Source organism: Octopus sinensis, linkage group LG5 (assembly GCF_006345805.1).
Source record: "Octopus sinensis linkage group LG5, ASM634580v1, whole genome shotgun sequence".
Taxonomy (NCBI): domain Eukaryota; kingdom Metazoa; phylum Mollusca; class Cephalopoda; order Octopoda; family Octopodidae; genus Octopus; species Octopus sinensis.
This window is the reverse complement of record NC_043001.1, coordinates 50,395,519-50,418,706: the sequence shown is the minus strand read 5'-3', so window position 1 is coordinate 50,418,706 and position 23,188 is coordinate 50,395,519. Positions and strand designations below refer to the sequence as shown.

The 23,188-nt window shown below is 35.3% G+C and overlaps 1 protein-coding gene across 2 annotated transcripts in view; it reads left to right on the top strand.

Annotated features, from left to right (window-relative positions):
* The window catches only part of LOC115211877 (advillin), a 98,559-nt gene that overhangs the window by 45,226 nt on the left and 30,145 nt on the right, over positions 1 to 23,188 (top strand). For both annotated transcript variants that reach the window (XM_029780616.2, XM_036503424.1), the window contains 9 exons: positions 2,264 to 2,341; positions 5,356 to 5,408; positions 6,918 to 7,023; positions 11,472 to 11,582; positions 15,825 to 15,891; positions 20,376 to 20,505; positions 21,199 to 21,277; positions 21,785 to 21,883; positions 22,559 to 22,715. In XM_029780616.2, coding sequence (XP_029636476.1) covers positions 2,264 to 2,341; positions 5,356 to 5,408; positions 6,918 to 7,023; positions 11,472 to 11,582; positions 15,825 to 15,891; positions 20,376 to 20,505; positions 21,199 to 21,277; positions 21,785 to 21,883; positions 22,559 to 22,715 — 880 coding nt within the window. The remainder of the gene's footprint in view (positions 1 to 2,263; positions 2,342 to 5,355; positions 5,409 to 6,917; positions 7,024 to 11,471; positions 11,583 to 15,824; positions 15,892 to 20,375; positions 20,506 to 21,198; positions 21,278 to 21,784; positions 21,884 to 22,558; positions 22,716 to 23,188) is intronic.

The following is a 23,188-nucleotide window of genomic DNA, read 5'->3' as shown; positions in this document are numbered from 1 at the left end:
CCAACAATTCTAAGGGAGAGGATAAATCGACTACATCGATCCCAGAGTTTAAGAAAGGAAACACCTATGGGTATTGCAGAGCCGTGAGTTATAGTTGGAAGAAGTGAATAAAAATAACGAGTTACCATCGAATAGGAGACCGATTTTGAATTCTTGCAACAAAAAAACCCCAAGAACGGTAGTGTGAAACCAAGCAACTCAAGAACCGAGGAAAAGATACAGTCTGGTGTGCTTCAGAACAAATTCTGTTTTCCCAGTCACACTGAGAGGCCTTGGAGCTATTGTAGAAAATATTTGTTCAAGGTGTGGCACGGAAGAATTGAACTGGAAATCATGCGATTGTCACACACGCTTTTTATCCCACGCCCATGGTTGTGAGATTAACAATCAAAACCCTCACTGTAAAAAGTTAACTACAAACGTAGAAACGTACGAGGAAAGAATAATGGAGATGGGTCAGCAGTTGTTCGAAGAAATATAAAGAAGTCTATTGAAATTTATGACCAACAAAAATTTTATTCTTTTTGTACACAAGAAACAAATGCTGAAGTTACTGCAAATGAAAAAGTGTCGAGTTTGGATGTTATTGTTCTTGGTGTAATAGTAACAGCAATCTAAAAGTTAGCTGCTGGTTGTTGTGTTGCTGTGGCCGGTCATTCATTGTGCCTATTATCAACTCAGGTCAGCAGCTGTCTGAATCCGTTCGCTGTCCACCTGCCATTTCGTCTCTGTTCCCTCTCAATTCTCCCTTCAAGTTCTCTGTCAAGTAGCTAAGGTGTGCTGAACTGATGGTTAGGCTCAGAAGGAAGCGCGCCAAAAGATGAAATCATCTCTGGGGCCTATTCCACGCGAAGTCGTGATTGGTCAGATTTTATTCACCATATGAATAATATTCTAGCGAATCATGGCATCAGTTGTAGTTATCTGACTGCTGAACATTCCCGCTTCACATTCAACACCGTTAAAGTTTAAACTCAGTCTTCCACAGTAAATCGCAGTTTACAAAACATTGTAACTTCGTACTGGTTTAACCACTTTGCATTTGGTTAACTAAAGCCTCAAATTGTTTTCCTTTGTTCTTGTGAAATTATTTAAACATGTTCCATAGCAAACTGTCTTTGCCTTTTCTGTTTAAATACGAGGTGGTATTAAAACGTTCCCGGACTAGTTCTGCAGCATACCAACATATGGCAGCACATGATTGCGTGCACAGTAAGAGCTGTCAGTCACCTTCATTTTGGCAGTGTGCCGAGTGACATCGCTGAGTTTACTTCACAAGTTGTGAAATTTGTGTTTTTGTGATCACGTATATGTTGTAGTCTGCGGTTTTGTCAATGACAGGAAGTTGGAATAAAGAGCCAACGTGAAATTTTGCGTTAAACTTGGGAAGTTTGTAACAGAGACATGGAGTATATTTTGGCAAGCATACGGTGACGAATCAATGAGTCACACGCAATGTTTCGAGTGGTACGGGTGCTTCAAAAGCGGAAGAACGTCTCTGGAAGACAATGAGTGATCTGGAAGACCTGCCACGCGTATCTCCTCTAGAAATGTGGAGAAAATTCCTCAGCTTGCGGAAGAGGATCGCCAGAGGACAATCAACGGCGTTGCTGATGTTGTTGGTCTGTCGTATTTGTCTGTGCAGGCAATCGTAACGTCTGAATTGAACATGCAGCGTGTCTCTGCCAATTTTGTCTCCCACCTGCTGACCACTGAGCGCAAAGAACATCGCGTCGAAGTCTGTCAAGATCTCCGCCAGCGTACTGCTGATGGCCCGTCCTTCACGTCGAGGCTCATCACCGTTTGAGGGAGGACATTCAGCAAAAGCGACGGATCTGTGGAGCGCGAAAAATGGGATATTTCACGACGACAATGCACCCTGTCACCGAGCTCTCCTCACTTGTGAAGTTCTCACCAAAAAAACAACATGACATCGCTTCCGCATTCGCCCTATTCGTCAGATTTAGCACCTCCGGACTTTCATCTCTTCCCCAAGATGAAAATGAAGCTCAATGCTTGCCGTTTTAATACCGTTGTCGAGATCTAGAACGAATCACAGAAGGTCCTCATTTCATTTACGGAAAACGACTTCTAGACCGTATTCCAAAAGTGGCAGAAACGCTGGAACCGGTATATTGCTGCGCAAGGTAACTATTTCGAAGGAGATGGGCCAAAATTTAGGTAAATATGTTATTTTTATTATTAAATATAACTAGTCTGGGAACCTTTTGATACTACCTCGTATTCTCTTTATATTACGTAGGATGAACAAGGAGTTGCTGCTTACAAAACAGTGGAATTGGACGACCATTTGGGAGGAGCACCCGTGCAGTATCGTGAGGTAAGAAGACTTTCTCAATATTTTATGTATTTTTCTTAGTTACGAAACCCGAATGTATTTTAAAGGACGGGCGAAACGGAAAGTTATGATATAATGTTTTATTCAAACGGAGAATGGAAATCTAGTTTCGAAACAAACTCTCAGTTTTGCTGTTTGGTTATTACATGACGGTCACTTTATAAGTGACTATCACATAATACACACAGTGGAGACAATTTCTTTCAAATATACCTTTGAGGATTCCAGTTTTTAGCATAGTATCTGCCTGACAATAACAGACGAAGATAAGTTAAACCAAATCCGAAATGCATTGTTACTTCACAGATATGCAATTCACCTTCAGGTATCTGGATTTTTTTCGATTTGACGTACTTCTTCCAGTTTTATTGAAAATTGCTACATAGAAGTATTATTGAGCTGTAAATTTCAAGTAGAAAAATCATATTTTTGGGGTGGGTGGGGGAAGAATTGAATAATAAAAAAATCATTAAATCATTTTCAATTATTAAAGAAAATTTGGTAATTTTAACCAATTAGATCCAGCCATTTGCTTTAGGCCATCAGGATGTTGTGGAAGCCCTGTTTTTGTTTTCGATATGCAGAAACGAAAACCACAAGTTGAAATTTTTCGAGAAATTGGTAAATATTTAAAGATATCGCTGATTATTTAAAGATGAACATATTTAATGAAAGAAAATTTAAGAAAACAATAAGTTAACGTTTGTACCAAAATTTTGCAATGTACCACAAACCCAATATCTAACGCTATACCTAAACGTTAATGCTAAACTCTAAAGACTAATCTAAGTCCTAATGCCAAACCCCAACCCCTAAACCATGAACTCTAACCCTAAGCTCTAACTCTAATTCCATCTCAACTCCTAAATAATAACCCCAGTCATAAATCCTAACGCTAGTCCTAAACCTTAAACTCTAACCTGCAATAGATACACTACATCCAACGTAAAAGGATATGCCTTCGCTATCCAGGAACAGGAGATAGCTGTTAGACACCTGATAGGCAAGCGGGACAAAGATAGCGCCAAACCTCCACGTTGTGATAAAAAAATGTCGGCTCTGCTATACCAGTGTGGAAGATATCATTCACATCAGCAGTAGCTACACCGAAATGTCTACCAGATACTACCTGCCTCTGAGGCATGATATAGTTGCAAAAACCATTTAAAATGCTTTCTGTAGGAAGGACTGCCCTGGCATGTACACCAAAGATATGTCGGAACTAGTAGGTATTCACACCTTTTAAAAACAAGAAATACTGGTGGACCACCCATACATACGTACATACGTGCGAACGTATGTATGTATGTATGTATGTATGTATGTATGTATGTATGTATGTATGTATGTATGTATGTATATGTGTATCTCTCTCTCTCTCTATCTATCTATCTATCTATCTATCTATCTGCCTGTTTGTCTATCTATAATATATATATATATATATATATATATATATATATGCACACACACACATACACACACACATACACGCATATATATATACTATATTCAGATTATTGATGAAAGCTGGAGGGTATATCAGCTGAAACGTTGTTAACAACAAACAAGATGAGGACAAATATCCGTCAGTTGTTGAAAATGTATAATGTAAATAAGGTATATATATATATATATATATATATATATATATATATGTGTGTGTGTGCGTGTGTGTGTGTATGGATGTATGTGTATATATATACACATATATATATATGTGTGTGTGTGTGTGTACATATATATATATATATATACATATATATATAAATATATATGTATATATAAATGTATGCATGTATATATATATATATTCTTTTATTCTTTTACTTGTTTCATCATAATAGTTGAAGAACTAGCGGAGAAGGTTGGATTTGGTCAGTCAACCATTCATCTTCTGTGCCATTGGAAAAGTCAGCAAATGGGGTCAATAGGTTCCTCACAAACTTTCCTAGTCTAATCGCATGCAGAAAGGGAATGTGTGCTCTTCTTTGCTGTCACAACTCACGAATGAACCTTTTTTGGACCAAATAGTGACTGGTGACGAGAAATGGGTTCTCTATAAAAATGTCAAGACATTGGGTAGGGAAAGGAGAAACACCGGCACCCCACGCTAAAGGTCTTCATCCACGTTAGGTGTTGTTATCTGTTTGGTGGGATATGAAAGGTTTAGTCCACTTTGAACTTTTAAATCCAAACCAAACGATAACGAAGGAGATATACTGCGAGCAGCCATGAGCGGCTTAAGTCAGCGCTAGAAAAAAAAACAATCATCTTTGGTTTCAAGACGAAAGGTGTTCTTCCATCAGGAAAATGCTCGGCCACATACAGCGAGGAAAGATTCCAAAGACTGGAGCAGTTTGAATGAGAAACGATGTCCGGCCCACCATATTCGCCGGACATTGTCCCATTTGATTATCATTTATTCTGTAGTCTTCAACATCATTTGAACGGAAAGAATGTGAATTCTGTAGACGAGCTCAGAACAGTACCGGAGGAGCATTTTTCGTAACGGACAAGTGAATTTTGGAAGAGGGGCCTTGCAAGTTTACCAGATAGATGGAAGAGCATTGCAGAAAATGAAGGAGAGTATATTTTAGATTAAAAATGAACTGTGTTTATCTTAATTTTGAAAAATAAAAGAAATATTTAAAATACCACATTATTTATGGGATGACCTAATGTGTGTGTGTGTTTGTGTGTGTGTGTGTGTGTGTGTGTGTTGTGTGTGTGTGTGTGTGGTGTGTGTGTGTGTGTGTGTGTGTGTGTGTATAATCAGCCGAAATTGCGAGGATGATCCGGTTCTTCACTGAAGATTAGAGGCTTCGAATGACCCGTCCGTTTTTTGTGTCGTCTATTTGAATGTTTTGCGTTCTTGTCCCATTTTGTATATATATATATATATATATATATATATATATATATATATATATATATATATATATATATATATATATATATATATATTCAGGATGTTCTTTTCTTTTATTCCCTAGGTCCAGAACCACGAATCCCAGTTGTTTCTGTCATACTTTAAAAAAGGCATAACGTAAGACAAAACTTTATATTTAGAATACATATCTAACCTTTAATTACTCATTATTGTCTCTCATCTCCACAATTTACGACCGAAGTTAATGTTGCAATGTCTAGATTATTAAATGTCTATGCATTTAACTCATTTCAGATGTTAATGTTGTTACTGCTTAACCACAGGTCTATTTTGATAGGGTAGATCTTTGATCCAAAGCATTCTGGCTGTGTGTGTTCCATCTTTTTATTATATATAGTATATTCAGGATTCTATTATCCAATGTTTCTTTATCAACGTTAAATGTTGTAGTGTGATTTGAGAAACATTCAGCTTATGTTTATTGCAGGTCGTGTAACTGCTTAAAGCAAGGGTCGGGGAACTTTTTAAATCAATCTCCCCGATTTGAAAGGAAGAAAATCATAGATTAATTGAATTCAAAAGGTTTATTGAATCTATCTATATGATGAACACAATTATAAATATAAAAAGCATAAAACAAATGCGATAAAATAAATTAATAACCTCATTATGAAGCAAATCGAATTTTCACTGCAGATATTATAGAAATGATGTTTCGTTTTTGTTACAATTACATCAAAATTGGGGCATTTGATACTAGAGCAATTTGGATACAGTCTTCGGGGTCCAATTCATTATTCTGCTTTGTTTTTATGTTCATTAGAGTGGGAAATCCTTGTTCGCAAAGGTAGGTTGTTGCAAAAGGCTCCAACGTTTTGACTGCCTCCTCATGCCAGAAGAGAAAATTCTGTCGTAACAAGGAGCACGTTTTTTTATATGTAATTTTACTTACGAATTCTCATTACCCACAAGAATTTCATTTTTACTCCACTTGGAGTAATTTACCCCTGTTCGCCAACCCCTATCCTAGATGTTCCCTCGGTTTATATTTCAGATGGTTAGTGTAGTGTTAACCTACTGTATACGTTAAATAACTTGAGTGGGCTAGTGTACCTATCAGTGATTACGATACGCAATAATGATCACATGTATACGACAGTATGCTAGCGCACTCATCCGTGGTCTACAGTATCAGAAAGTCATCCTTAAGTACAAAATAAAGTTTTCCAGCTTGAATGTACTCTAGTACACATCCGTGTACAAAATTCCTGATGACGATCGAAATTGAATGTAGGCGTAAATATGTAACCCTTTTAAAACTAAAGACGCTAAAGACAAATTCTTGAGAAAAAGTAGTCCTCTAAAAAATATATATATACTTGATCGATGTGCCTCGCAATTATTTCGAAACTTAAAACTCATGACATCATAAAACTTTAACCCAAGCTGCTAATTCTGTGTCAAATATTACAATGAAATCTAAATGGATTTTCTTTAGAGAATTAGCTTGGCTGTAATAAAATGCGTTAGGCATATAGTTCTCCCAATCCACTGTATATGATTATTTTACAAAAGTGTTTATGGCCTGTGACACTAGTTTCTTTGACAGCTTATCGCTTTCCCCGTCTGATTAATCAATCCGTTTATACATTTATCTGTATGCAGGTACCTCAGTGGAGGAATTGAAAGTGGTTTCCGTAAAGTAGAAAGAAATGTCTATGAAAAAAGACTACTTCATGTGAAAGGCAAAAGAAACGTCCGCGTAACACAGGTACTCATATCTCTTTTGTTGTTACTTTTGAACTACGAGGTGAGAACTGATCGAACAGACCTGCTATCAAGGCCGTCTCAACAGTTACAATCCCGTCTTTTCGCAAACTCATGATTACTTTATCACTTTCAACAAAAATTAGTGGGATGAAAGTTGAAGTCGATTTGTGAGTCAGCAATTTATTAAGTGCCAATGCGCGGCTCCTTGGGCAATAACCCAGAAACTAGTCAGATGTTGTTTTGCGCTAGATAGAGTGCCGAACTCCCTGTTCGAAAACATAAGGACACAGATAGTGTGTCGTATAGTTAGCTAGAAACGATGTTTCTTGGGGCTAAAACAAAGTAACATTGTCCCTTTCAGGACGTCCTCCTTAAACCTATTCTCCAACATATACCGAGCTTTATACGGGATGATCTGGACTTTTTAAACCATCTCCCGAACAAAACCAGCAATGACTCCCTTCTGGTTTCATTCGGTGTAATAAACCTCTACACCTTGATTCCTCACGAATACGGAATAATAGCCATACAATACTGGCTGGAAAAATTCCCAAATGACATTCTTAACCGAATCGGAAAAGAATTGATCGTTGAAGGAATAAAATTCCTCCTACAGAACAACTTCTTCAATTTCAACGAAAATACTTATAGACAAAAATCGGGCACAGCGATGGGAACGAGGGTAGCCCCTACTTATGCCAACCTTATCATGACATACTTGGAAGTTCAAATATACGAACACGCTAGATTGAAATTTGGAGACAACTTCCAAAAATACTAACTCACCAACTGGAAACGCTACCTGGGTGACTGTTTCATCCTGTGGCCCCATAACCTTTAACAACTCTCTAAATTTAAAAACTTAATCAACAGCATTAACCACAGTATCCAGTTTACAATGGAATACAGCCACAAACAACTACCCTTCCTGGACATCTTAATCGAGATACTGAAATTGGAACCGACATCTTTTTGAAACCAACGGACTCAAAACAATATCTTCCATTCTCCTTTAGTCACTCAAAACATACCAAAATAAATAAATATACCGTTCAAGTTAGTGAGGAGAATTTGCACGATTGCATCAAATCCTTAAACCCGAGAAAAGCGACTCCAAGAACTTAAAAACACATTATTGGATAGAAAATACCCGACCAGTCTAATCAAAAATTGAATAGAACGTGCAAAAATGATAGACATCTAAGAGTTACGGAAAACAAGAAAACATCATGACACACTTAAAACTCTATCTTACGTATCAACACACAATCCAAGAAACATGGAAGCATACAACATCATCCATCAAAACATACCCCTCCTTATGAAGGACCCGCGAATGAAAAAGGCACTGGAAACATATAGGATTATTAAAAGCAAGAGACAACCGCAATCCCTAAAAAATTATTCACCAGCACCAAATTACCCACCAAAAATACAACTCCACAAGTCAAAAAGTGCAACCGCCCTAACTGTGGAACTTGCATCTTCCTCTTAGAAGGCTCAACATACAAATTTAACTTAGGTCAAGCTTTTCCCATAAAATATGACTTCACCTGTGTTTCGAAGAACTTACTCTGTTCTCTAATGTGGAGGGTGGGTGTAGTGGGGACTACATAGGTCAAACTAGCTTAACTTTGAGGGATAGACTTACGGTGCACAAGCAACAAATCTGGGGCCTCACCACTAGGAAAAATCCCGTAAGCAAGAACCTAGATCAATGCCCCGTAGACATAAACCCTAAATACCAAATATTCCCTCTCTATCAATGCACTGGAAACATTTCAACCCAATTCCGTTTAAGTAAGGAAAACATACTGATTAAAAAATATAAACCACAGCTGAATATCCTTTAGAAAGAAGAAAAAGCAGTAAAAAGAAAAGAAATAGACTCAATTTTTCCACAAAACAATCAGGAACAATAAACAATTTTTTTAAAAACTTTAGTAACAATCTTCCACCCGGGTTCCGAAACCGCAACTCCAAATCACCATACAAACATCAGTTGCCGACGTCACCTACCTCTAGTCCGATGAAATTTTACAAACACCAGTTGCTGGTATCACCTAACTCCAGACCAATCAAAACCGTATTACAGCAAATACAACAAAATGGCTCTTTTTGAGAACCAACCAGCCGGAACGACTGATGACCGTCTCCACAGGGATGCCAACCAAGCCGAACGACAAGCTTGACTATAAAAAAAAAGTCACCAGTATTTTAACGAATCAAAAATCAGATCTGCTCGCGAAAAAAAATACATATATAAATACATCTGATCCCAAAACATACCACTACAAGCAAAAGCGTCTACGGAAAGAGGATCAGAGAAACCAAATTCCCTTTTTTTTACTATTTTCATTTCTCCCTTGTTTTTTCCTTCTTAACTCAGTATGACTTGTCGATCACCACTAACATTAATGAACTTTGTACATTCAAACAAATTGATATACAGTTTTAATATTATATGAACATTCAAACTTGCACCTGTCCTAATTCATAATGCTAAATTTATCTGTTTTGAACATGCTAATTTGTCAACATCGAAACTTTTAAAGATGTTTTTCTAATTCATGATTTTAAACTTTTACCATTGATAAACAAAAGATATTGTTGAAACTATATTGGTATATATGTAAAGAAATGTATTTTAAACATTTACGAGTTTTTGTAGTTTAGGTGCATTGTCAACAACACATTTCCCTGTATTTTTTCCTGCGTGGAAACATCCCTCTTTCGATATATATATATATATATATATATATATATATATATATATATATAATATATATATATATTATATATATATATATATATATATATATATATATATATATATATATATATATATATAAATTATATTATATATACTATATATATAGAGAGAGAATATTATATTATATTATATTATGTATGTATATATATATATATATATATATATATATATATAGGCAATTATGCGGATAAACAAATTAGTCACATTAAATATATTAAATATATCAAGTATAAAAGTTTGGGTATGCGTGTGTGTGTGTCTGTTTGTGTGTGTACGTGTGTACGTATGTTTGTGCTTGTTCCACTCCACTGGTTTACGAGTGGTGTTCGTTTGTTCACGTTCTCATAAAATAGCAAAAGAGTCCGATAGAATATGTACCAAATTTTTAAAAAAATGTCCTAGGTTGATTTGTTTGCCTAAACCAGTGGTTCCCAAACTTTTTCGGACTGCTGCCCTCTTGAATCTCGGGTTACATTTTTAGGACACCCCTACGCACCACAACACTACATCACCATAAATATAGATCTGTCTCTACTGTAAATTCAAAACATCAGTATTTCACAAATAAAACTTTACCCTGTTAATCTATTATATATATCTCCCTTGTAAATGCATTGGTTTCATATTTTTACTGCGATGAATGTACTTTGTGCAGGAATATCAGCTTCCCAACATCATGCTGAACGACACTAAGAAGTAGTCTTAGATCCCATACTCTTTACTCTTCACTCTTTTACTGGTTTCAGTCATCTGACTGTGGCCATGCTGGAGCATCACCTTTAGTCGAGCAAATCGACCTCAGGGCTTATTCTTTGTAAGTCTAGTACTTATTCTATCCGTTTCTTTTACCGAACCGCTAAGTTACGGGGAAGTAAACACACCAGCATTGGTTATCAAGCGATGTTGGGGGGGGACAAACACAGACACACAAACATACACACACACGTACACACACACATATATATATATACGACGGGCTTCTTTCAGTTTCCGTCTACCAAATCTACTCACAAGGCTTTGGTCGGCCCGATGCTATAGTAGAAGACACTTGCCCAAGGTGCTACGCAGTAGGACTGAACCTGAAACCTTGTGGTTGGTAAGCAAGCTACTTACCACACAGCCACTCCTACGCCATCGTTCATTAATTTTCAGTCTGGTTTTACTTTGCTTAGAAAGAAGCTAGGCAACTGTACTGAAGACTCATTCTACTGAATATGACGTTGGGAAGGCAATAAAGTATATCTGACTGTGTTTCACTAGGTTGGATATCAGTCAGAAACGCCCTTTAGCAATCAAAAATCCTAATACAATTTTTAAAAACTTTGGCCTCCGTTCAATATCATTTTACAGTGAAATCAGCTCTGCCTCCACTATTATTGTTTTCTCATTACTGCTTTCTAGGAATCACCCAGACTGTTATTTAAGCGAAAATAAGTATTCTGAAGTCTGCCGCTCTTGTATCTGATTAATGTAAAATTGTTTTTATTATCAGTGAACATAAAAGCAAATATTATACATTTTCTGTTCGAGTTTGTATATGAACTATATATATATATATGGTGTGAACATGTAACATGTGTTCGTGGATTAACAGGTAATTGATTCCTCTAGTTGTGTTTTATTTTCTTTATGAATACACAGCTAAACTTTTTATATTAATCTACTTTTAAATCCAGGTAAAATGTGACGTTAGTTCTTTGAACAAAGGGGATGTATTTATCTTGGATTGCGGAGAGAAAATCTACATTTGGACAGGACCAAAGAGCCGAGGAACAGAACGCTTAAAGGTAGCTGGAAGTATTATTTGGTAACATTACATTTATAGGGAGCAACGAATGTGGATTAGTAGAAACGATTGAGAATCTGACCAAGTACCATACATCACTGTACGTTTGAAGTTCGAATCGGACTGTGGTTGTCTTTTTCTTCAGCATTCTGAAAGTCGATAATATTGCTAGTCGAGTGCTGATGGCGAATGATATGTGGCACACACATATTCGTTTTTATATATACAGAGACATAAATCATATATGATATATATATATATGAGAAAGTTGGTGTGTGAAAGCACGTAGTGGATGTATAAAAAATAGAAAAGAGTAAAAAAACTACAGAAGGCTTGTTTTATAAGGTTAAAGAATATATTTAAGTCGTTATGTTAGAAAAATATTATAAAATTTTGTATATAGTAACATGTTACTATATACAAAATTTTCTAACATTTTTCTAACAGAACGACTTAAATATATTCTTTAACCTTATAAAACAAGCCTTCTGTAGTTTTTTCACTCCTTTCTATTATATATATATATATATATATATATATATATATATATATACAAAGCAATTAAGATTCAAGTAACTTCCAATGAATTTACTTGAATGTGGTACTTAACTTAGATGCACCAGAAAAACTATATGGTGTTATCCATACAGTAATGTGGGGTGATTATAAACGAGAAAGAAGCAACAAGAATGGATTGGTTTTTAGTACAATTGTTTCATACAAAGACAGGCTTTATTACAAGTTGCAAAAATTGCAGCAGATAAAAGTGTCCCGTACTCATCAGCTTAGTGGGTGAGGTTATACTCATGAGATATTGGAGATAGTTCCATTAGAGGCAGATATAGGTTGTAAACAGTTTTCCAAAGTTCTTTAATGATGATGCACAGTCTTATCACAGATTTTTAAAAAACTTATTAGTTTCGAAGAGAAGATGAATCAATCCATAGTGTAGATTTAAATTTTCAGAGATATGAAGAGGATGATGCACAGACTTATCACAGGTTTTTAAAGACTTATTAGCTTCACAGACAAGGTGAATTAATCCATAGTGAAGATTTACATTTCCAGTGGTAAGATGAGAGATTTCATACTCACAGGCGATATATTTAACCATTTTTAATCCACAATCATTTCATGCTATATTAAAAATGGTTAAAAATGGTTAAAGGATTAAAAATGGTTAAATATATCGTCTGTGAGTATGAAATCTCTCATCTTACCACTGGAAATGTAAATCTTCACTATGGATTAATTCACCTTTTCTGTGAAGCTAATAAGTCTTTAAAAACCTGTGATAAGTCTGTGCATCATCCTCTTCATATCTCTGAAAATTTAAATCTACACTATGGATTGATTCATCTTCTCTTCGAAACTAATAAGTTTTTTAAAAATCTGTGATAAGACTGTGCATCATCATTAAAGAACTTTGGAAAACTGTTTACAACCTATATCTGCCTCTAATGGAACTATCTCCAATATCTCATGAGTATAACCTCACCCACTAAGATGTCTAGAGAACTCAAATGTATTTTAGCTGATGAGTACGGGACACTTTTATCTGCTGCAATTTTTGCAACTTGTAATAAAGCCTGTCTTTGTATGAAACAATTGTACTAAAAACCAATCCATTCTTGTTGCTTCTTTCTCGTATATATATATATATATAATATATATATATATATATATATATATTATATATATATATATATAATATATATATATATATTATATATATATATATATGTATATATATATGTATATATATATATATATATATGCGTGTGTGTGTGAGTGTGTATATATATATGTATGTATGTATGTATGTATGTATGTATGTATGTATGTGCGTGTGTTTGTGCGTGTATTTATGTGCATGTGTATGTATGTATTATTGAGAACCTGAACTGTAATACCTCTTGATGTATTACCAATCCGTCCTTCAACATAGAATCTTTGATAAGGCGGTCCCTGTCACCAGTACTACTGAACTATCTTGGATTAAAAAAAATATCTCATAGAACTCTCAGCCTTTGTCTCCAAATTATAAAAGGGAAAGGCCAAAATTTATAAAGCCAAATTTCTATAAAACCAAATATCGACGTGGGAAGTAGACTATACATAGTCATGACTGACGACAAATTCACAGATAGATTCTACAATAATACGTTCTCTTCTAGATATCTAAGAAAAAAAAAAGGAAAAAAAATATTACAAAAACGCTTCCAACAATAACATTAAATGAAAACTTATTGAAAGGTTTAAATCCTATAAGGGTGGAAATAATAATAATAATAATAATAATAATAATAATAATAATAATAATAATAATAATAATAATAATAATAATAATGATAATAATAATAATAATTACAATAATAATAATAATAATAATAATAAAATAATAATAATAATAATGATAATAATAATAATAATAATAATAATAAATAATGATAATAATAATAATAATTACAATAATAATAATAATAATAATAATAATAATAATAATAATAATAAAAAGAGAATGAAATGCATTTGAGCACCTGGTAAATGAATTGAGGTATATACAAACATTATGAGAACCAACTGTTTTAAAACCAGGTCATACCATTTTTACCTGGCTAACAACATAAATTCTTGCATATGAATTAACATAAACTCGTTTTCTTTTCTCATCTTGTGCTGCTGTTCTTAGTATGTTCACTTCACCCCTTCTAGCATTGATGTATCGATCACTTTTAAGTTGACTCTTGTTCTGGCTTTCCTACTCTTGAAGTTTTTACTTTTTCATTTCTTTGTCGTTGACTTTTAGAACACAAATTCTCATTCCCTTAATTTAACTGCTTATTCACCGCTAGTTCTCTCAACCGAGAATCATCACTGTCTATTGGAATACGGTGAAAACCTCTCTTATGGATTAAATAACTTATCTACATGTATACATAATGTATACATAATTGCCCATTTTCATATATCCGTGTGCATACAGATAAATTTGTAAGTCTTCCTAGTAGATGTTGTATAACAAAAATCTCTGTAGGTTATGCATTTCAAAGACAATAATTGTCTTTATAATTTTGTTCATTTCATTGACTTACAACCAGAGTATAATTCCTGGTCCAAATTTTATCAACTCGATGTGTCGAAAGATAGCGTTGAAAAAGATAATATCTGAATTCACTGCTTCAAAGAATGGTAGAAAATTTTAGAAATCACGAAGTCCTGTGCTACTAACGCACTTCTGCTAAATTGGCATCCTCGTTTCTTTGGTTATAAGTTCTAACACTTGTATAATGACACAAATGTTAAGAGAAAATGCGTAGTATAGTTAATTGATGTCAGGGTATAATTGGTATTTATTTTCAAAAACCATTACTCCTTGGAATTTGCAATTGTATATTCTACTGAAGCTCACTCAACATATGTTTCTCCAACATATCTGTTTGTCACTCACACACTCATTAACCGCCATTCTTAATTATTACTTTCCAAAATATCACCCTTCAGAATTACCTTCTTACTCACATTTTCCCTGCAGATGTAAACTTTCAGATGTTCACTAACCATCAGCTATGTCTGTCTTACCTGTCTCGGAGCTCCTGTGAAGGTCATGCTCGCCGATCCGAGATACAAGTTAAACCTTCAAAACTAAAAACCAGAGAACTGAAAGTCACATTCAGCTCCATAAAGTGACCCAACATAAGCAAATGACACTACAAGGCACTTTGTCGGGTGCTTTGCGAAGACTGCCATTTACTACCCTTTTAATAATCCTTTCTGCTGGAGGCGCAAGGCGTCGAAGTTGTGGAGAGGGGACTAGTTGATTGCATTGACCCCAGTGTTTCACTGGTACTTAATTTATTATTCCCGAACGGATGACAGGCAAAGTCGACCTCGGTGGAATTAGAACTCAGAACGTAGCGACGAGCGAAATACTGCTAAGCAGTTCGTTCAGCGTGCTAACGATTCTGCCATATCATGCCCTCTTGGGCGCTGGGTATTGATTTAATGAATCTGCCGCTAATTTTCAATGGAATTTCATGGTCTATGATTTCATGCTTGATATATTCTCTCTCCATGAGGGAGCCTTTAAATAATTTCTCTACTTTTAGGTATGGTTGTTGCTAAATTCATAACAGATAAAGAACGGTCTGAAATTTTGCATGAAATTTCCCTGTTGATGATCGTCTGTTTGAAGGAATTCTTTTCTGATAGGGTCTCTAAACAATTTCCCTTGGTTTTTCAGGGTATGGATGTTGCCAAGCGTATAAGAGATGAAGAACGTTTCGGAAAGGCTACTATACGAATTGTAGGTAAGTTAAACGTTTGAACATAAAATTTTAGCGGATGAGTGAAAGCTTATCAATATGCCGGGTAGATCAAACAGCAAATCGATTAAGGTACAACATTCAGGAGATCAATAGCAACACAGTAATGATTAGTGTGAGAAGATCTGCTAAAATAAAAAAAATAACGAGAAATATCAATCAATTGGGTACTGAATTTGTTGCAATGGGATTTAGTACAAATACTTTACATTACATATGTGTGCAGACATGTGCGCGCGCACACGCTCACACACACACAGACACACAGACACACAGAGACACACCCACACATGCACATAAACACACTGATACATATACATAAATACGCACAATGCATGTATCTATGTAAATATATATCTGCTTGTGTGTTTGTGTGTGCGTGCGCGCAGATGCATGTATGTATATATATATGTATATATATATATATATATATATATATATATATATATATATATATATATATATATATATATTATATATATACAGGGGTTGGACAAAATAATGGAAACACCTAGCATCAGACCATTATAATTTTGAAATATCTATAAAACCGTCAAAAGCTTGTTTATTTTTTATGTTTTTGATTTATTATTAGTGTTGCTTAATATGTTTTGCTAAAATTGCTGTTTCTTTTCAGATATCCTAAGAAAAAGGTAATTAAAATTCATTAAAATGACTGATCTATTGGACTTTCAAAGAGGTCAAATTGTTGGTGCTCGTATGGAAGGCGCTAGCGTAATGAAAACAGCCGAAATGTTTGGTGTATCAAGAAGTACTGTCTGGAAAGTAATGACAGCCTGTGATAAAGAGGGAAAAACCTCCTCATCGAAACAAAACCCCGGAAGAAAATCAAAACTTTCAGATTGAGACCGTCGGACTCTTTCGCGAATTGTTAGAAAGGAACACAAAAGTAGAGCTTCCAAAATTACTACAGAGCTTAATGACCACCTCGAGAATCCAGTTTCCACAAGAACTGTTCACCAGGAGCTGCACAAAGCCTGATTTCACGGGAGGGCTGCAATCAGAAAACCACTATTTTCAAAAACAAACGTTGCAAAGCGTTTAGAGTAGAGTAAAAACCTACAGAATTGGTCCCTAGAGCAGTGGAAGAATGTTATTTTCTCGGACGAGTTTACCTTATTTCTGGCCACCAGTTCAGTATACGTGTTGATACAGCCAAAAGAAACATTTAACCCAGATTGCCTTCTTCCAACTGTTAAAAATGGAGGAGGATCTGTGATGATCGGTGGGGGGAGTGGAGCTATATCTTGGAAATCCGTCGGCCCAATGGTTTTCCTTCATGGCAGAATTAATAGTCAAGACTATTTAAACATTTTACCTGATCAAATTCATCCTATGATTGCGGAGCTATTTCTGGAGGGAAACGCAATCTTTCAGGATGATAATGAACCAATTCACACAGCTAAAGTTGTTAGTGAATAGCACAAGGAACATTCTAGTGAAGTTGAACATCTTATCTGGCCACCACAGTCCCCAGATCTCAATATTATTGAACATTTATGGTGCATTTTAGAAAAAACAAGCAAGGAATCGATATCCTCCACCATCATCACTACAAGAACTGGAGACTGTTTTAGCTGAAGAATGGACAAAACTTCCTTTGGAAACATTTCAAACTTTGTACGAGTCCATATCTCGAAGAATTCAAGCTATAATTACTTCCAAAGGCAGTCCTACCCCATATTAAAATAAATTTGTTTGAAATTTTAAGGTGTTTCCATTATTTTATCCAACCCATATATATATTTCCATTATTTTGTTCAAACCCTGTACAAATTGTTAAAAATCCTTGTCTAACTGTCCGTGAAGATTCTGAAGAGGTGGTCATCTGTAAATTTTATGTCAAATGACTTTAAGAAATAACTGGAGGAGCATCGTGTTGCTCCAAAACTTGTGAACAAAATGGGAACAGTGTCATTGTCAGACAGGAGTTGTTTGGTATTTCGAATGCACATAAAAAGTTTCTGAAGAGTTTCATATAAGGAAACTGAACTAGTTCGGTTTTATGTCACAAGATCGGAGTAAGTTGGCTCATCAAAAATAATAATGATTAATAATAATAATAATAATAATAATAATAATAATAATAAAGAAAGAAAAAATCGTCAGAGTTGCTCAAATGCAGGAATGCTGATCGTCTTTGATCGAAAATACATCGTTCATCAAGGGTTATTTTTTTCATAAGGAACATCAAAACATCAGAGCTGGTGGAGAAAATTTGCCATTTTCTGGATGAAGACCATAGTGTATCTATAAAGGTTTTGAGCATATACAGCTTGGAGTTGATGCGGCAAGTGTACACAAAATTATTCACGAAGATCTAAAGATGCGCAAAATTTGTTCTCAGGGTGCTCACGGACGAGTATCTAGGTAATCAACTACTTGACAGATATGGTCATCAAAACTGTCCCTCACCTTCCTTACGGCCTAGACCTTGCTACCTGTGATTTTTGGTTGTTCCTCACATTGAAGAAGAACCTCAGGGGCAGTGGTTTTGAAGATGAAGGAGGCTGTGACAATGGTCTTGGGCACCTTCACTTTGAAGAACTTTCATGGGGGCTTCATGAAGTGGCTGCAATGCGACAACAAGTGTATTGAAGTCAGAGGCTACAACTTCAATGAAGATTAGAGTTTTGTACCTTTTTGAAACGAACAAATGTCTGAAAACTCCTGGAATGCACCTTCTGTCTGTGTGTGTGTGTGTGTGTGTGTATGTACAGAATACATATATGTATACAGTATAGTAAATATGCATATGTAAATGAGCTAGCAGAATCGTTACTGTGCCGGACGAAATGCTTCGTGCATTTGTTTCGACTTCAGGTTCTGAGTTCGAATGTCGTCGGGGTCGACTTTACTTTTCATCCTTTTAGGGTGTATAAAATAAGTACCAGATGGATAATCGACTTTTCTCCAACTCCGAAATTGTTGTCCTTGAAACAAAATTTGAAACCAATATAATGAATATACTTATACATATTTCTTTACTACCAACAAGGGGTTAAACACAGACAGGACAAACAAGGACATGCAAACGGATTAAGTTGATTACATTGACCCCAGTGCGTAACTGGTACTTAATTTATCGACCCCGAAAGGATGAAAGGCAAAGTCGATCTCGGCGGAATTTGAACCCAGAACGTAACGGCAGACGAAATATCGCTAAGCATCTCGCCCGGCGTGCTAACGATTCTGCCAGCTCGCCGCCCTGAATATACATATACATGCGTTTACAACACAGTACGTATTATATATAGAATACAGTATGACACGTATGCGAACCACAATCAATAAATTAAAACTGGTCTTCCCACATTGAATTGAAAACCTATGCTAATGACATCCAGTAGCAGCATATATTATCTTATATTGATGTAATGAGACGTAAGACCTAGTTTTACTGACATGGGAACAAAGCCTATTCATTCAACAACTGGTATCGCTTTTGTCTATCTATGACAAAAAGTAATTCAACTATATTTGAAATTAGAGTTCACTACTAATTACTCGCAAGTGTTGTAACATTTTTGCCAACTTGCCACCCAAGAACTGTGAAAATTTGATGAGATGAGAGAAACATTAGTCTTTGCAGTTGTATTATAGACATGTTCTTAATCATTTAATTATCCGTATATTTCTTCTTACTTGTGCACATTAATCATAGATGTTGTTTGTTCCGCTTTCCCGGTTTCCTTGGCGTTAGGTTCCCCACCTGGACGAGACACCGGTCCGTCGCAGGTAAGCTGCAAGATGCAGGGGGAAAGAGTCAGCAGAAGTTCGCCATTACCTTCTGCCGGAGCCGCGTGGAGCTTAGGTGTTTCGCTCATAAACACACACATCGCCCTGTCTGAAATTCGAACCCGCGATCCCTCGACCGCGAGTCCGCTGCTCTAACCACTAGGCCATGTGCCTCCACGATCATAGATGTAATTTGTAATAAATTGTTTCTAATTTTTGTAAGAGGTCAACAATTTCAGGGGAGTTGGGTAAGTCAATTACATTGAATCTAGTACTCAACTGGTACTTTATTTAATGACTTCCGAAGGTTGAAAGGCAAAAAAATTGAATTCAGAACGTAAAGCCGGAAGAAATGTCGCTAAGTATTTTGCTCGGAGTACAAAGAATTCTGCAAACTCGCCACCTCAGTTCCAATGTGTAACTAATGCAATTTTTTCTTGGTGTTTTTGATACTGTTCAACTACAAGAAAGTAATCAGTATATAAAAAAATACGCGGAAATATTATTGGGACTGTTATTAAAATATACTATATATCAATGAGAGACTCCATGATTCTATTTTATAACTTCGAAATAATAACCTTTATATGTCCACTCCAAATATTTAGGATTATAATTTTTCCCCAAATATTTACTCAGGTATATTCTTCCAAACTGATCTGATGTTTATATTAAACACCCTAAATGTTACAATATGCTTATATCTTCAGATAAAAAATGGGATTCCGATTCAGAATTTTTCAAAGACTTAGGTTCCCGTGGTGCTATAAGTGCTGAAGATTCTGCAGTCGATGATGACGAATTTGAGAAGAACCAAAACAAACTTCATAAATTATATAGGTATGTAAATATGTTGATTTTTTATCGACACCTATTGTTTTTGTTTAAACGTCCTTGTTACTTTAAAAAATAATTACTTACAAACATTTTTGTTAGTTTTGGTTTTTGCGCCAGGTTGATCCTGATCGAAGAAATCCTCATTTTTGATATGGTAGAGTGAAACAATAGTGGCTCAAACCATACCAAGTTGTTAGTGCTATCGGAGAGACAGAATACTCTTTCTTAATTCTCTCACTGATGACAGAATACTTAGCTTACGTGGAAATACTTGCTCAATAATGCATGCTCCACAAATTTAGCTATTCTAGAAACAGCTGTAAAAGTACTTACCGATTTACTATAATTATTCTGCACAATGTTTAAATCATAAATTATAAATTAAAGGCTTTAGAGTGATACAGCATATTTTGCTTGTCTGTTCATTATTTCTAATTTCCATCCATCTATCTATCTATCTATCTATCTATCTATCTATCTATCTATCTATCTATCTATCTATCTATCTATCTATCTATCTATCTATCTATCTATCTATCTATCTATCTATCTATCTATCTATCTATCTATCTATATATTTATCTATATCTTAGTGTATCCTATTAAAAGGCCATGCTAACATTCTTATATCTTACACACACACACACTTTCTCTTTTCCCTTAACTCACCGTCATATTTCTGTGCATCTGTTTAAGGGTTTGCGATGCTGATGGAAGAATTGAAACAACCGAGGTCGGTGAGCGCCCACTTCAAAGTGATATGCTTGATTCCAACGTAAGTGTTGTTGTTGTTGTTGTTCTTGTTGTTCTTGTTCTTCTTCTTCTACTACTACTACTACTACTACTACTACTACTACTACTACTACTACTACTACTACTACTACTACACACACTATTGCTGGAAGTTACAACAGCTGCAACGCACAATATATGTGTATGTGTAAACGAAACAAAACGCTTTTTGTTGAACTCAATTTTCATAATGCACACACACGCACACACACACACATGCTGTAATCGAATACTCTATTTCTTCAACATTGCTAGTTTTGTGCCAAAAGAATTTAGGAAGAATCTCTCGAGTTGATCCGATAGTGATTTCCCCTGGAAATCTTATGCCTGCAGTTTGATAGTATCTCTTCCTTCTTATTAAGCATACCAAAATTCTGCTTCAGCTTTAGTCTCTTCAATATTTCAAGAAATAAAAGGAAAACTGCCTTCCCAAATTATTTATATAATCAGTGTCATGGTATACTCGTTATTTATATATTGCTTTTTACAGGATTGTTTTATTTTAGATACTGGTTCTAGTGGAATATTTGTCTGGATCGGAAAAAATTGTACGGCAAATGAACGAAAATCTGGCTGGAAATTGGCTATGGTAAAAACACAATCAATTTTCTGGGAATTTTTTCATCTATCATTAAATAAAGCCGTAATAGTGTAAAAGTGTAAAAATTAAAACCCTAAAGAATGGTATTGCATTGTTTTCGACATAGTTTTCTTTTTTGTATTCATTGAGTAAAAATTACATTAGTGTAATAGTGTTGAGAGTGAATCGAAATATTCCAGATCTTGAACACAGCCCAGCAAGTTACAAAATACTGCCATGTTAGTTTTTTTTATAGGCTGCGTTGAACTATATACAACCAGGAAGATTAAGCTAGCGATGAAAGAGTGAGAGAGGCGGGGTGAGAGAGAGAGAGAGGAGGAGGAATGGAGAGAGAGAGAGAGAGTGAACTAATGGAAAGAGAATATACGAGGGGGTACTGAAAAGTTCCTGGTTTTGGGTAAAAGGAAATACAAGAGGATCAGTTAATTTATTCAACATATTCCCTTCTCAGATACACACACTTATTGCAGCGCTCCTTTAGTTTTTCTAAGCTCTGTAAAAGAACTCGGAATGTTGGACCTCCAATCAAGCCTTTCGCGATACCCTTAAAGCCAAGAACTTTTCAGCACCTCCTCGTATACACTTTTGTATTTCTATCATAAGAGATTCGTTTGTTGTTAAATATATTTGAGCAAAACTGCCGCACTCTGTTTATTTAAATAGGAATTTATCGACAATAAAAACTACCCTGAATGGACTCAGGTGACCCGAGTGGTTGAGCAAGGTGAGACTCCACTGTTTAAGCAATACTTTGAAGGGTGGACAGAACCACAAATGGTAATTGGTAAAGCAAGAGCCTATTCTATTGGAAGCATAGCCAGTAAGTTTACATGCTTTTTTGTAGTTCCTCATATTTAATGTAATCTCTAATTTTATCAGTTACGAATAAAAACAAAATGATTTCTTGATCAATACTAAAGCATGTTCTTGATTCTAAAATTTAGCAATCCAAGCTTTTCTCTTCTAAACTTCCTAGTAAGATCCCTTCTTAGCTGAAATAATTCGTTTTGCATACATATTAATTTCTTAAAACCACCGCTTGTCTCTGTCGCTCTTTTTCTCTCGTTCTCTCTTCGTATTTTGTTTTCCTGGGCTATAATGAATTTGCATTCAAATACACGCAGAATCACATCTTACATTAAGTTTGAAAAGATGTGGTTCTGAGTTTATACAAATACCGGAATGTATTTGTATGAACTAACAAAGATACTTCATTTCATATGTAGAATTAATTGCGTGGAGCCAATTCACTTTTATAACTCATTACCCCAGACAATGATTTTACTCTACACG